The 14,431-nt window shown below is 35.0% G+C and overlaps 1 protein-coding gene across 2 annotated transcripts in view; it reads right to left on the bottom strand.

The window, feature by feature from the left end:
- SENP6 (SUMO specific peptidase 6) overlaps nt 1-14,431 on the bottom strand; it is an 85,392-nt gene that overhangs the window by 34,655 nt on the left and 36,306 nt on the right. The window contains exons 6-8 of one of the 2 annotated variants that reach the window (XM_072855321.1): nt 9,736-9,756; nt 4,282-4,352; nt 2,571-2,716 (exon numbers count right to left, since the gene is read on the bottom strand). In XM_072855321.1, the coding sequence (XP_072711422.1) occupies nt 2,571-2,716; nt 4,282-4,352; nt 9,736-9,756 (238 nt within the window). The remainder of the gene's footprint in view (nt 1-2,570; nt 2,717-4,281; nt 4,353-9,735; nt 9,757-14,431) is intronic. The other variant, XM_072855322.1, reaches the window with a different exon arrangement.

The following is a 14,431-nucleotide window of genomic DNA, read 5'->3' as shown; positions in this document are numbered from 1 at the left end:
TATGCCCTCTACAAATACTCTGCCCTGTCTCTAAAAGTTTCAGAATCCAAAGCTTTTGTTATTTTTCAGCTTTTTTTTTAGTAAAGCACATATGAAGCAGAAAATCCTCCTTCCTCTAAAAATCATGTACATTTTTAACAATTAGAAAGTGCAACCTGTTATAGTCTAGTAAGATGAAAACCATTTGCACTTTACCTGACAAGCAGCTGGTTAAGTCTGTAATTCCCCTGGCATAAAACCACAACCAACACTGCTGAATTGTTCAGAGGTTCCATAAACCTCCAATTGATCATCTGCACACTTTGGCAACTCATGACTCATGAAAATGCATACAGTTCATGACAAATGCCTAAATCATTGTGTTAAATCCCTTTACTTTAATCAAGTATAAAACTCTTAACCCATTTAAAAAAGAAAATAAAACCAAGAGTTGTTCTAGTGAATTCAGTTGCAGCAAGATCTGTTCTATGTCCAGAAAGTGTACCCACAAACTATATAGTCTTACAGGATCATAACTATCCTATGGGATTGGAGTAAAGGTTCATTTAGCCCTGTGCTGTACTTTCAAAAGTGGCCAGTGGTAGATGGTTGGGAGCACAGGGAATAGAGTAAGAACATATCCTTCTTACTTGATGTCATTACCAATATAGGAATTTCCTGAATCAGTGGTTTAATTTTAAATCAACCTGTTTAATGATGATGTAGCCTCACAAATTTTATCAATCCCTTTTTGAAATCTCATAATACATCATGTGAAAAATACGGGGTTTTGCCTTTTTTAAGCTTACTGCTTGACAGTTTTACCACAGGCACTCAGCTCTTGTGTCTGAGAAAAAGTAACCGGTTTCCATTCATGACTGTTCGTGTTCTCAACTTTACAGATTTCTAAGATATGCATGGGAAAAAGTACCAGATGTAATTATTAAATACTGTTTACAAGTGAAATCTGTCTGATGGTTTTGGAAATGAAATCACGCCCCTGGAACAACGTAGTCGGGTCTGAAACTTTTTTATCAGGGACACAGAGAACAGCTTGTTTTAGCAATGTGGTCAGCTACATGCAGCCTGGCTCAAGGACACCAAGCTGCTGGTGCTTCTACATGCAGCTCCAGCCCTCACTTTCCACATGAATACAATGCAGGAAGTAGTTCTGGAAGTTAGTACTGTGGCTTTGTAATATGGAGGAATATGCTGAAAGCACACCTCACTTCTACATGTACACAGAGTCTCCTAGTTAGAGCTAAGAGTTACTGCAAATGGCCTACACAGATCGCAATCCAGCCACAAATGATGAGGCTGCTCTCCTTCCTCTTACGCTAATTCACATAATTTCTAAGGAAGAAACTCTGTGCACTAAAAGACGACATTTGTTAGATCTTCAGACTGAAAATTGTTTTATCAAGGCAGTGACAAGATTCCATTTATTTTTAAATTGTTTTCTTCAATGACCATTTCAATCTAGAAGACTGTTTTCTGCTTTTGTCCCTTACCTGATGGGACATAAGCAATGAATATTTTACTTCTTTAAACAAACATAAAGAAAGTTATCAATGTAATGATTAAAACAAACCCCACAGAACTGTAATGTCTTTTGCTTTGTTTTTAACTGCTTTGTTACTTCATTACTTAGCTTTTATAGATCACATCTATAAAGATATCATATGTAGACCAAAAACTCAGCTATTAAATTTCCAAGTAACATCATATTAATTAACTAAATATATAATGGAAATGCATAAGAGTAGTACCAAGTGTGTCATCCTAACAAAGAAATACAGTCAAACTTACTTTCTAATACAGAGGAGCAAACACAGGCCGATTATATATAATAATCACAGATCTACTTATTTTTATTTTTTTTAAAAAAAAACCCAAGATCTCCTTACAGGAAGTTTTGCTTTGATAGTCATACAGTGTGACCTGTATGTGGGCATTATGAGTCTTCCATGGTAACCTGGGAAGATGATAAGAAATACAGAGAGCCTTACAGGAATTTCCAAAATATCTTATATCTGATATTCAGAAAAGTTCCAGGCAAAACATCCTGGTTGGCTGCATCTAGACCAGAGAATGCCATTTGGATACCTGTGCTAGTTTCACTGAGAAAGAGAGCACCTTAGTAAGAAGTACTTGCATCTTTGCAGTACCTTTGTCTTTATTGTTATAATAAGTACAGAAAATCATGACACTTTTAAAAAAAAAAAAAAAAATTCTGTCAGAGAGTAAAATATTGTTCCTCTATATCACAGACAGCAAATCAAAATTATCAGTTTCTGGTTTATCGATCAGCCAATCAATTTAAACACAGGTTCTTCTGCTTTCCAGTGTAGCACCTGTTTGTTCAAATCAGAAAATAAGTATTTCATAGCTAGTATCAATATTAACACTTAAATATCTGTATCATTATAACTTTTTAAAAATTTAATTATGTAGATCTTTCTCCCAATTCTAAGGATTTTTAGAACATCAGCTTACTTTACAACTGAATGCCTGTTGCACTTTGATGCAAAAGACATGCATAAACTTTTAAAGTTAAACAGAAGTTTACATGTTTTTAAAATCTAACCCACCTTTAACTGGGTTAAGCATTTTTTTGTAGCAGAAGACAGAGTTAAATCAGACTGATATGAATTGCAGTGACGTTTCTGTTGCACCTTTCTCTTAATTTCAGATTCTGATTCTGATTCTGACTCTTCGGTGTTTTCCATTATACTGTCTAGGAGGAAAAAAATGCAAAAATGTTAATAAGAAATGCCTACTCATATGCTGTTAAAATTATGATCAACTTATTTCTTCACATACACTAACTTGAACTAAACATAAACACCCTTTTAAACACCCAATAAACTACACTGCTTCATGTATCTCATGATTTGTTGTATGAATAAGAAAAAATTCCCCAAAGTAACTTTGAAAATGTTGTTTTATTAATGTCTGTTGGTGACAATTTGTAGTTTAATATCTTTGGAGGAGGCTTTGGACTTGAAAATCTATACTACCTTCACAATAACTACAATGGAGCGTTCACTACCGAAAGTAGGAGGGGATCTGCTAGATCACGCGGATGGTAATTTTCACTAAAGGACTGCTGGTGAATACATTTAGAATAATTGGAAATGTTCTATGTAATTAGGATTTATTCCTTCAACACAAGACTCAGCATAATAGTGAACTATACTGCCATATCCTGTTTTGAGGCATTCATTTGAATACTCGAAGAGTAGAAGAATAAAGAAATCCATAATCTACTTAAACTAACGATGTACAGAGTGAAATTTTCTTTTAAGAAATGCAGTATGTTGTACAAGAGTGCCTGAATTCAGTTTAATGTTAAAATGCTATTTACACTCCCTAGTTTAATTGCAGTCTCCATAGCGGAACTTTTTAAAGTCTGGTTTGTTTTTTTTTTTTTTTTAACAGATATGAACACTTTTTCAATACACATACTGATAGCCTCACAAACATCCTACTATTAGAAGACATCTCAAAACTAAAGAATGACTTGTTTTCAAAAAAGAAACAATAATAAGTGGGTTTTTTCTAAGTTAACTCACTTTTGCATAGAACTGATGAAGTTCTACTTAACATTAACCTAAAAACGCATAATAGAATAGCTGGCCAATGTAGATGGCTAAGCAGCTGAACAGCAGGTTTACAAACTGTATCTGTATCCGTACTGACAAAGCTCAAATACAGTGATTTTTCTTTTCTAATTTCACAATTTCGACACCTCAAAGCAAATTATATTTTCTCTCTTGCATCTCCATCAACGGCCCCTAATAAATAATACAAGAGCGTGTTTCAGTTGAGATACAGCGCAGTGCTGATGCTGGCTCTTCTAGTCACTACCTCAGTGCCTGAATATACTTCATACTAAGTGTTATTTACCATGTTACATTTTGTACATACTAACAGTGCTACAAAAGTTCGTCATCAATAATTCAAGTACAAGCTGGTGGCTTGGGCTTGGATGATCTCCAGAGACCTGTTCCAACTCCAACAGTCCTATGACTCAAAATTTTCCCAACTTCAGTTGTTTTTAAAATAACTGAAGTCTAATTTAAAATTAATTATAACATGACTGAACACATTGCAGAAATCTGTCAAAAAGGGTAAAATCCTGCCTTCATGCACAAACTTGTATAAATCTAGAATAACATGATATAAGGATATAAATAGATATACTGAAGGTTACACAAAGTTCGGCAACACACCAACCCAAAGTAGGTATTCAAAAAATTATTCTGCTTAAAGGAAATGAGAACCCTAAACATAACTTACCCACTCCTTGAGACCGTGGTAACCTAATGTGGTCTGCTTCTACTTTCTGAAGCTGAGGGGGGTATTCTTTTCTGGAAAATAAATTAGATATACGGTTGTTCTTTTGACAGATACCATCATAATTTAGCCACAATTATACATGAACAAAATAAACCTGAAATGTATCTGAAAGCTACGAATAAATAACTTATCCTGTTACATGCTATTTGTACACTTAAAAAAATATTACCAGAATGCTAGGAACAGCTACAGTAAAGGTCTTAGAAGTGTTTCTGATCTAAATCCTCTTTGATAGTAATCAATAGTTCAGGAGTCTCTCACTTCCAGACCCAAGTCTTCAAAGACTGAAGCCTGCATCTCCTCCTCATTCATGAAGTACAAGGTAGGTACTTTTAAAATCCAAAAATAGAAACAACTATTATTTTAAATATTTAAGTAGATTCCACAAGTTCCACAACTTAAAAAACAGGAAAAGAAGATACAAAACAGAGGGAAGAGATCTGATGTCAAAAATTGTTGTGGCCAAAAAATAAAAAGAACAAGACAGAAGAAGACATAGTTCCTATATATTTGTTTTAAAATATAATAATATAGACAAATTAGTGGATAAGTAAACTTTTGTTGGTATAATTTGCATAACATACATATCACATTTTTTGTGCAAATTAATGCAATATAAATCATTATAGTAAGATTTTTTGAGTCTCCTGAAAGATATTTTCAGTTTAGACACAAGCATGTCAAATTGTGCCAAATTAAGATTCCTGAAGCTCACTGCATCTCAGTTACTTTCTGTGGCAGTTCTCTCTCTCAGCTGTCTTACCCTGCTCTGCAGCTGTAGATTACCGTTCCTGTTATAACAGAAGATGGCATGCACCTGAAACACAGGAGGCCTTGCCAAGAACTTCAGCAGAAACTGTTTTTATTGGCAAGTTCAGCCAGTGCACTGGGCTGCAAATGGGTCACACACATCCCATACAGCTACCTCTGATTACAAGGGCATTAATCAACAGCAAAGGGGCAAAGAAAACAGCTGTAGGCAGTAACATCTCAAACTAACAGCTAAAGTTTGAGGATCCACCTGACAAAAATTTGGCTATAGCTGAAGCAGACTTCAGCACTAGGTATAAGTTTTTATTTCTTTCAGCACAGCATTTCCTAATGCATCAGCTTATAAAACCTTTGAATTTTCTGAATGTCTAGGTAATATTTCTCAGGATTTTCCCATATTTTATTATTAACTAACATCTTTGGAACAAGATTAATTTGCAACACCCTTTGGGATACTTCTTACCAAACCTGGCCCTCTAAATGTATTAGCCCACTACTAAACACAAATACATTTTATTGTGTTGAGGGGCTGCAGTGTGAATGAAAACTTGGGCAGAAAGAAGGACTGTGAAACCAGCATGGCAGGACTGCAACACAGAATGTAGAGATGTCACAGTGCTTTACCATGAGTGCCCACAAGGACATCACAGATGACAGATTAAGTAGTTTATTTGTTACTGATTGCATCAAACATGTTTCTGAAACAATCCTGCTCCCCCAAAAAGTTTATTTTAAAGCCTGCACACACAAAAACTGAACCAAAATCAGAAACTTGACATGAATATTTGTTCATAAATTGTGTACAATTTTTTTTTGAATGTTTTCTTTAAAAATTCATATCTCCGGATTACTTCAAAGGCAGATTTGGTGGAAATATAAGGCAGAGCTCAAACTAACCATTACATAATGAGAAGCTGTTGCTATCAAAACCAATGATAATGACATTCTAAAGGGTAGAAAAAAACCCTGTAACATCATTATAGGAGATTTGAAAAATATAACTTTGAAAAAATAACTTTGCAGTAAGCATGCATGAGCTGTTGTCTGACACGTTATAATTATGTTCCAGTAGTATTTCATAACAATAAGTCTCGTTTTGAACATAACCACTGGTAGAAAAATTATTTTCTGTAAAATGTTTTAAATATAAAACATATAATTAATATTTAAGAGAAATAATACTGAAACTATTTGACACTTAATTGAAAGCAATGAAAACAATATGGTAGATTCAGAATACTAAAATTTCTTTTAAAAATTAGTTTGACAATTCAAGGTCTCTGGACATCTGTAAGTTATTATTTTTCTTCTAAAAATCGTACAGGTTTGTCTTACATTTTTAACATGCAACATATATTTATCTTTTTAAGATAATAAAGTCATCACTTTATTATATATGTTGCTAAATAATTGTTTGACAATAAATTGGAATAGAGTAGCATTATTTACCCTTGTCTGAATTTCGTGTTATCACTATAGACTCAATACTTACTAAATGGCCAACCACTTGCAAGAACACGCAAGGGCCAGCAGAAAACTAGTATCTTTCTTCTTCCACAATATAAGACTTTTACTAGTATGCTCACAATGAACCAGTAGCACCCAAATCTCAGTTACAAATAACAGCTCCAAGTCAGCTGAGGCTTCCGAACACAGTTTTACTTGGTTAGCAAATCAAGGTCAGGTTTGAAGTTGCTCTGAGTTAGAAACAAACGCGAAGACAATTTTAAACACTACTTAATAGTAGATTTCATCTGAAAAAAAATGTTTTCTTGGAGACAATAACAGCCCTCCCACAAGAGGGCAGCAACTTGAAGCACCTCCTACTAGTTTCCTATCCTGAAAAAACCCCACACAAACAAAAAGGCAGAGCCCACCACCACAAAGTTGTTACAGATGACAAAATGAAGGCCCTCCCCTCAGCATGATATTTGTTGCCATTTGAACAGCTGCAGATCCATTGATACCTTCTCCAGTAAAGTACTTGGTACACTGAGTGCTTTAATTGCGTGTGAGTGCAGAAACAGAATGGAAACTGTAGTTGTTTTTTTTAAATCGAACATGACGCCTATCTTCAAAAGGACTATTTGGAAAATAAAAAAATTCTTGTAAGAGATTAAAAAACATAAAGCACTTCACAACAAATGCCTTCTTGCTGTTAAATTCTAACTTAAACTAACAGTCTCCCATTTCAAAAGGAATAAATGAGAGATCAAACAGCTAAACAGATCAAGATGCAAGACTATCTACATACTGTAGATACTAATAGAAAAAACAAGAAATACAATACTGATTGTTGTTCCTGCCATCCTAGCAAATATTAAAAATACACACTTTTTTATTTTGCCTGTTAGGTTTCCTAAAGATATTTCTTATGAGATTTAGGTTTTACTTGAAGAATCTCTATGCTTGGAGATTAAATCATTTTAGGCATCTCATTTATCTCATCCATTATAAGCAGTTACGATTTTAATACCTTTAAGTACAAGGGAGGTAGACCAGTATTTGATAAAAGAAACCTCAAGAAGTAGTAAAGCATCAAACAGCAAAACACTAATTACAAGACCAAGAAAGATCAGGCTCTTCCTGCAACAGACATGACAAAAATACTGAAGTAGTCTGGACTGTGGAGAGTCCTGAACTTTTGACACATCTTAACAGCTAAATGGTATAGCATTCTTGACTAAACATGGTTTTGCCCAGACAGAATGGTGTCACTGATCTAGTATTTTCAGCACACATTCAAGATTACTGCCATATTCCTTTTTTGATGGAATTGGACCTTACTACCTTCACCTTGACCCAGCAGACAGACCTCTGTGACACCTTTCAGACAAAGTGAAATTTTTGTATTAAAATTTCTTCTCTAGGAAAAAAAAAAGAGTGGGGGGGGAGGAGAGGGGGGAGAGGAACACGGGATGGGGACAATTTCTGTCTATGCCAAAAAGGAATAAACATCTGGATCTGGGAACTTAGGATACAGTGCTGTCTTAGATCAGAACTTTCAAAACTACCCATGATCTGGTATGAGCCACATCAAAAATACCATCTATGTGCAAGGCTGCACCAACTCCTAACAGCCCTTCTTCACTCTGCCTCTGTATACTGACTGCTACTTGGAGGAATACCACTGCAGGCAGGCTGTTGGTTTCTACATCATTACACAAAACCAGAGTAAAGCATGATAAGATAGGAAGTACCAAGCTGCTGAGGTGAGATTTACCGTCAGTGTGTCTTATAGGAAAAGCAGAGTATGAAAGTCAAAGGCTGAAGGAGAGAAGCAGCAGCACAGGGAGTTGGGTTTTTAGTACGCAGGTCAGTAGCCCCATTTGGCCCAGAAAGTCAAGAGTTGCAGCTGCACTTATCGTGATGGTAATGATTAAAACTAAGTTTAGCAGCTTCTGTCTAAATCGTCTTCCCCTGCTAGGACAGCAACAAAAAGCAGGGAAGGAAAAAAGAACGTATCCAGTATAATACTGGATTATGAAGCAGCAGGTGTCCCCAAGGGAAAACTAAGATCACCAGCATGCAACTCAGTCGTAGTCTTCCTATGACATACAGTACCAAATTAAAAACATTAATAGCTGAATAGTTAACTACTGGCATAAATGCAGCACAAAGAAAAACAGGAAAAAATACATGAACTCAAAGCCCAGGCAGCGAGAAGATGATAAAATCCCTTCTTAGAGGGCCAAAACTGGTGAGCATCTCTTTGATATTTAAGAAATAACAAAAGGCAGTAAAACAGAAAGGCTTGATTTTACTACTGAATTTGAAATAAATCTAGAAAATCCTGAATTCACAAGGAACAGATCTACAGTAGATTTCTGTGTTATTTATATCATCATTGTTTAAACATTATAGACACTGTTTAAACAATTCAACCTGATATCAAGTGTATACTGCCAAAAAACACCTACATAGACAGGATATTTACAAAAACTCAATAAATTCATTACTATCAACAGAACATTTACACTCACTTTTAAATTTAAGCTATACAGAAAGAAAAACAAATGTATGGTATTTCAGATGGCTAACAAAATATTAACAGCAGTAAAACAGATGCAAAACGAGTGAGAAATGAGCTTCACAGTGTGCCTGGTTTTGCTATACATTTTCTGTTAATTGCTTTAACATATACACTTCATGAACAGAATGTACACAGTAATGCAATAAAAACCTTTAATGCTATTCAAACCAAGCTGAGATGACAGAGTGAAAGCTGTTAAACACCCTACTAAGATATGTTTCAGAACCGTTCTATTACACAAAGTTTGCTGCTCTACGAAAAGAATTAGCAGTGAATTCTTACATTCCAGAGAAAGTTAAAATTTATCTATTTTCACACTGGATATATAAATAGATAGATAAAATTCCAGTGGAAAGGTACCCAAAGTTCACATTAACATGGCATTATTTAGAAATGGATGTAAAGGTCCGTCATTGGTAAAAGGGAGTAAGTGAACCACAGAAACAGAACAAAAACAACCAACCCCCCTCACACATGAGCAGATATGACTGATTGGATTGAATATTCTTTAACTAGCATTGATAAAGCACTCATTCAGTTAATTTTCTTAATGCTCATTGCCATGCTCATTTCATCAACAGTAAGCTTACCTTTCCTTTCGGTCCAGATTGCTTAAAATATGAAAAAAGAAAAAAAAACATAAGATGCAAAGCCCCACATGTTTTGCACATCACTAAATTCAAAAGTTATTAAATATAAACTATAACTGTTTCATTGCTTCTTGCACTCACTGGACTAGTTTTCAAATGAGCTTTATTATTTTTCACAGCATCTTTGTAACAGTCATTATAAACACACAAACAAATGTTACTTCACAGACAGCAACACTCAGTGATCTAAATACTGTATTGTCTTGCCTCTTTTTCAATGTGTAAAATTTGATTAATTCTGAACTCAACCTGGCCGTCTCACTTAATTCCCTGCAATGTAGAACCTGACATGACAGAATCCTAATACATGAATTAAGATCAAGCCTCATTTCCAATCCTTGATCACCATGCAAAAGAAGACAAAACAAATTTACATAACAACTTGTTTCCAACTATTAAAAAAAATTTAAGTGTTTAAATTGAGAAAAAAAAATTCAGAAAGCACTACTTAAATATTTAGGAGAGTACATGCAATCAGCTACTGGATAGAGAAGGATAAAACAGAAGCAACCAGCCTCCTTTCGAGGTTTTGGCTAAAAAGAATCTCCAAAAATATTTAAGAATTAGGGCCACTAGTTTCAAAAGTGTCTCCTTTAACATCAGTGTAGCTGGTGCTCACAACTCAGGTCCTTTGTATACCAAGACTGATATAAAAATAGATCTAACTAAGCATAGCACAAAGACAACTTGAAAACAGTATCTTTATCTCTCCTGCCTTTTCAAAACTTGCAATATGGAATACTGTAAGCTTTTAATCTATGTGGCTGTTCCTCCCAAATATCAAAAGCCTAACGAACTTCTGTCATATATGCATTACACTAACATTATTCTAAAACAGAACAAATTCAAACTGTTTCCTGTTTTACTTCAGTCAAATTAAAGAGAGTAATGATATTACAGAGTAATATTAACTCATTCTCCTTTCCTTTTCACAAACAGAATGCTCACAAGAATAGAGCAAACTCTTAACTCTCTGTTACCCAGAGGAACGGCAGGATTGAAAGTAAACCAGGTAAGAAGGTAATCCTGATAAACCTACAGAGTGCAGTATGAAAACACATTCCATCTCCACAGTGCTCTGGGAAGAGAGTAAAAGGAATTCAAAATTGAATGTGACCACTGCAGCTTGGACTGGGGTGGGGGTAATCAGCCAATGCTGCATGAGTGGGGAAAAATTGCTTCCAACTGGAGCTAGCCTTTACAAACAATAAACACTGTTTTTGTGCGGGTCACATCTGAGTTTATAAATCCAGCCAGATCCAAACCATGTCCGTATGGAACCATATCCAGTATCTTTGTATCCTTGGCACAATTAATACGTAACTTGGATTAACTGTTTACAGGTGCTGTAAAGAGTCACACTGTTAAGAATTGTAAATTTTACTGCTAAAGAAACTTAAAGGCAGGAAAAAAATTTCCAGAATGCCCAATATGGTACACTGTCATTACATTAGATGCCTCACTTGCTTGTTTTAAAATCCCATATTAGTATAATGCATTTAAAAGAATTCCCACTTTTACATCTCAGAAAGATTAAGAAATGAGAATCCTGGATCTGTCCAGGAATTATAGCAAGCAGTGTCCCTATTAATTGCTTCATGCAGCTCATGCATAAGATTTGTTAGACATGCTGTACATACATGCTATTCCAATGCCAAGTCTTAGAGAACAGTCAATAGCATAAGATAGAACTACGCGTCCATCAAATGAAGCAAAATAGTTTGAACCAACCACAACACTAGGCTAAGCTGTATCTGAAAACCTGTTGTATCAGAAATGAATAAATTCTGATTTCATACCCAGATTCCACTGGAAAAAACACAAATAATATTTATCAAAATAGTATTTTGAAATGCCCAATTTGGTTGTACTGGAAACTTATATTTTAAATATGAGTGCAACAGATACTCAGCCCGAATTTAAATTAACATGTATGTGCAAAAAAGTTGGAGAAAGAGATGAGAAATACAGTAGACATCACAAGCTCCAAATTCAACTTCATAGAGATTACAACTGAGTTTCATAATTAGCTTGCCCCATGTGACACCATCCCCACCCAAAGAACCCAGTATAAATAACAGAATCTATAACGTCAGTGCCAGAGACTCAATCTGCTCAGAACTAATTTAATCATGCTTTTATTTTTGGTTATCCTTTCAATAATCCACTATAGATTTAAGAACACTATATTAGGTTAGTTAAAACTATTTTCCCCATGTTGTTACTGATCACCATACCATAAGACAATTCTACAAATGCAAACAATGTAAAAGAACACAACTTTGTATTGCCTGTAAATTAGTATAGGAAAAAAAAACCCAACACCTTAGAACTCAATTTCCATGCTATCAGCTTTTCTTTGTCTTGATATATACCTAGAATTTTATTCTTGGTTTGCCACCCACATTTTCTGCATATACTCCTTTCTGAGGAGACACCATCAGAATTCACTTTTAAACTCAACTGTTGCCTAATGTCAGTAAAAACTAGCAAAAAAAGATATAAAAAAAATTCCCACACAACTAAAAATATATGACAAAAGAAATTTACCCACTTCATATGCACTGGAATTTTGTATTACGAACAGTTTTAAATAGTCTTATTTTAGTTATTTTTTTTTCTAACAACTATTGCCTTCTCGTTCATAAACCTACATTTTCCATAACAAGTAGCCTTGAGGTCGCCCTTCTTTTTTAATTAAAAAAAAAGTATGACAGGAGGTCATGTTCCATTAATTTTCAATCCTCTAACTTGGAAACAGATTTAGAAGCTTTTAAAAAGTAGTCAGTTGAGTCAACTGGCAAAAGATACTGGAAGTAAATATCCTTTGCACAGTTCCTCTGTAAAGCTCACCCTCCATCAAATAGATCGTGCTGGTTCTGACATCCTCCAAGTAGCAAAGCATTGCTTGGAATTGTTATGACTATTTCCTGCCTTTGAAACTCCGAAAATATTCTCAGCGTAAGAGTTAACTGTCTGTTGTTAATGTAAATGAACTACAATAACAACCCTAAAAGAAAACATATTTAGAAACATTCAAGATGACTACTATCCAATTACTTCATGCAATATTCAGCTTGCCTATATTATGCATTAGTTTTCTTTCTGCGTGTCACACATACAAAGTCGCTTTTTTTTTTTTTCCCCATATTACATTGTAGGCTTATAAAGAAGCAAGTCCCATAGGTGAGAAAGGCAGGCAGGCAAGTCTAACATCCCCTGAAGATTAAGAATCTCTGGAGTGGACTCTCTTGCATGCTGAAGAAGCCTATGGCACTTAACTAGGTAAGATGAATCCATGCTGACTGGCTGTGTCAAAGAACCATCTCACAACAAAGCTTAATCAAGTCCACTAATATTATTAAGGTCAACATTCAGAGGTCCAAGAAAGAGCAGTCTCGCATGATTTCGCTTACTTCAAATCATTTTAATTAGCACTGCAGATCAAGATTTTATCCCTTAGTATTACAAAAAAAAAAAAATAGTGGGAGGTAAGGGTATGAATGCTTAAAGATGCCCCATGCTTTCCTCAATGGAACACTGAACAAAAATATTCTAAAAAGAAGAAAAGAGCATAGCTGGTTCAGCCTAAACCACACTGATAACATAAACCTTGTCTTTCAGTTTAATTCGTGGTAAAAGCTCTGTCAATCCTCCTTAGTCATCCCTGCCTTGCAATGATGGGAAGAAATGTAAAGAAAAGGGAGATCCCTACTATAGCAGGTGCACCTGCTACTACGAAGAGGAAGGAAATGTCCATGCTATTTTCCATTTACAGGTGACAGTACAGTTTGGAATGGAAGGAGGCAACAATGGTGTAGGTCCTCAGGGACAGGACTGCAAAATCCATTTTTCAGTCTGTTCCTTCAATGCCAGATTACCCTAATACATGTTTGAATCACATTCATTCACATTAGCATGGGCTTTGTTTTTCTGAAGACAGCAAATCAAAGTGAGGGAAGTGGGATGAAAAAGAGGATGATGCCTACATATGATCTCACCACCCCAAAAAATCTACACTAAAAAACAGAGGAAAAAAGGGGGCAGAAGAAGGAGGCTACAAAATGCTGACAGGGTGAAGCACTCATGTGGGCTTGTGGAAATCCATGAAATTCATAGATAAAAAGAGCTCTGAATGGACAAACTTTGAAAGAAAATTCCTTAAGGCAATGGTTAGCTCATATGTTTGTGACACACACTGGGTGTGAAAAACCTGTAAAAAAAAAAATTAAAAAACAACCTTGCAATTGATAGAAGTCTGATGCAGTTTTAAGTTTTCAAACCAATGAAGTTTAATTCAGCATAGCTGAGTAAGATTCCCCACTTTCCAGTCATCCATTCTAAAAACTATTTACATAAATGCAAAACCTTGCTTCTGTTAGATGTTCCAGTTTATGTTTTATGCTGTATTTACAGACCACATATGATCAACAGATCTATAACTTAATCTTTAGATGGATCTTATACAAGCTGGAGTTGCTGGGAATTAGTATTTGATGATCATGTTGATAGTTATGTGAATTTCTACTGCATACTATGTTTGTCCGTTTCAAAGTATTTTCTAAACATATTTACATTAGCAGGTGCTCTCGTACTGAGTATGTACCATAGCATGCTTCAAAATTAGTAAATTCCA

This window comes from Ciconia boyciana, chromosome 3 (assembly GCF_034638445.1).
Source record: "Ciconia boyciana chromosome 3, ASM3463844v1, whole genome shotgun sequence".
NCBI lineage: Eukaryota > Metazoa > Chordata > Aves > Ciconiiformes > Ciconiidae > Ciconia > Ciconia boyciana.
This window is presented reverse-complemented; position numbering and strand designations above follow the sequence as displayed.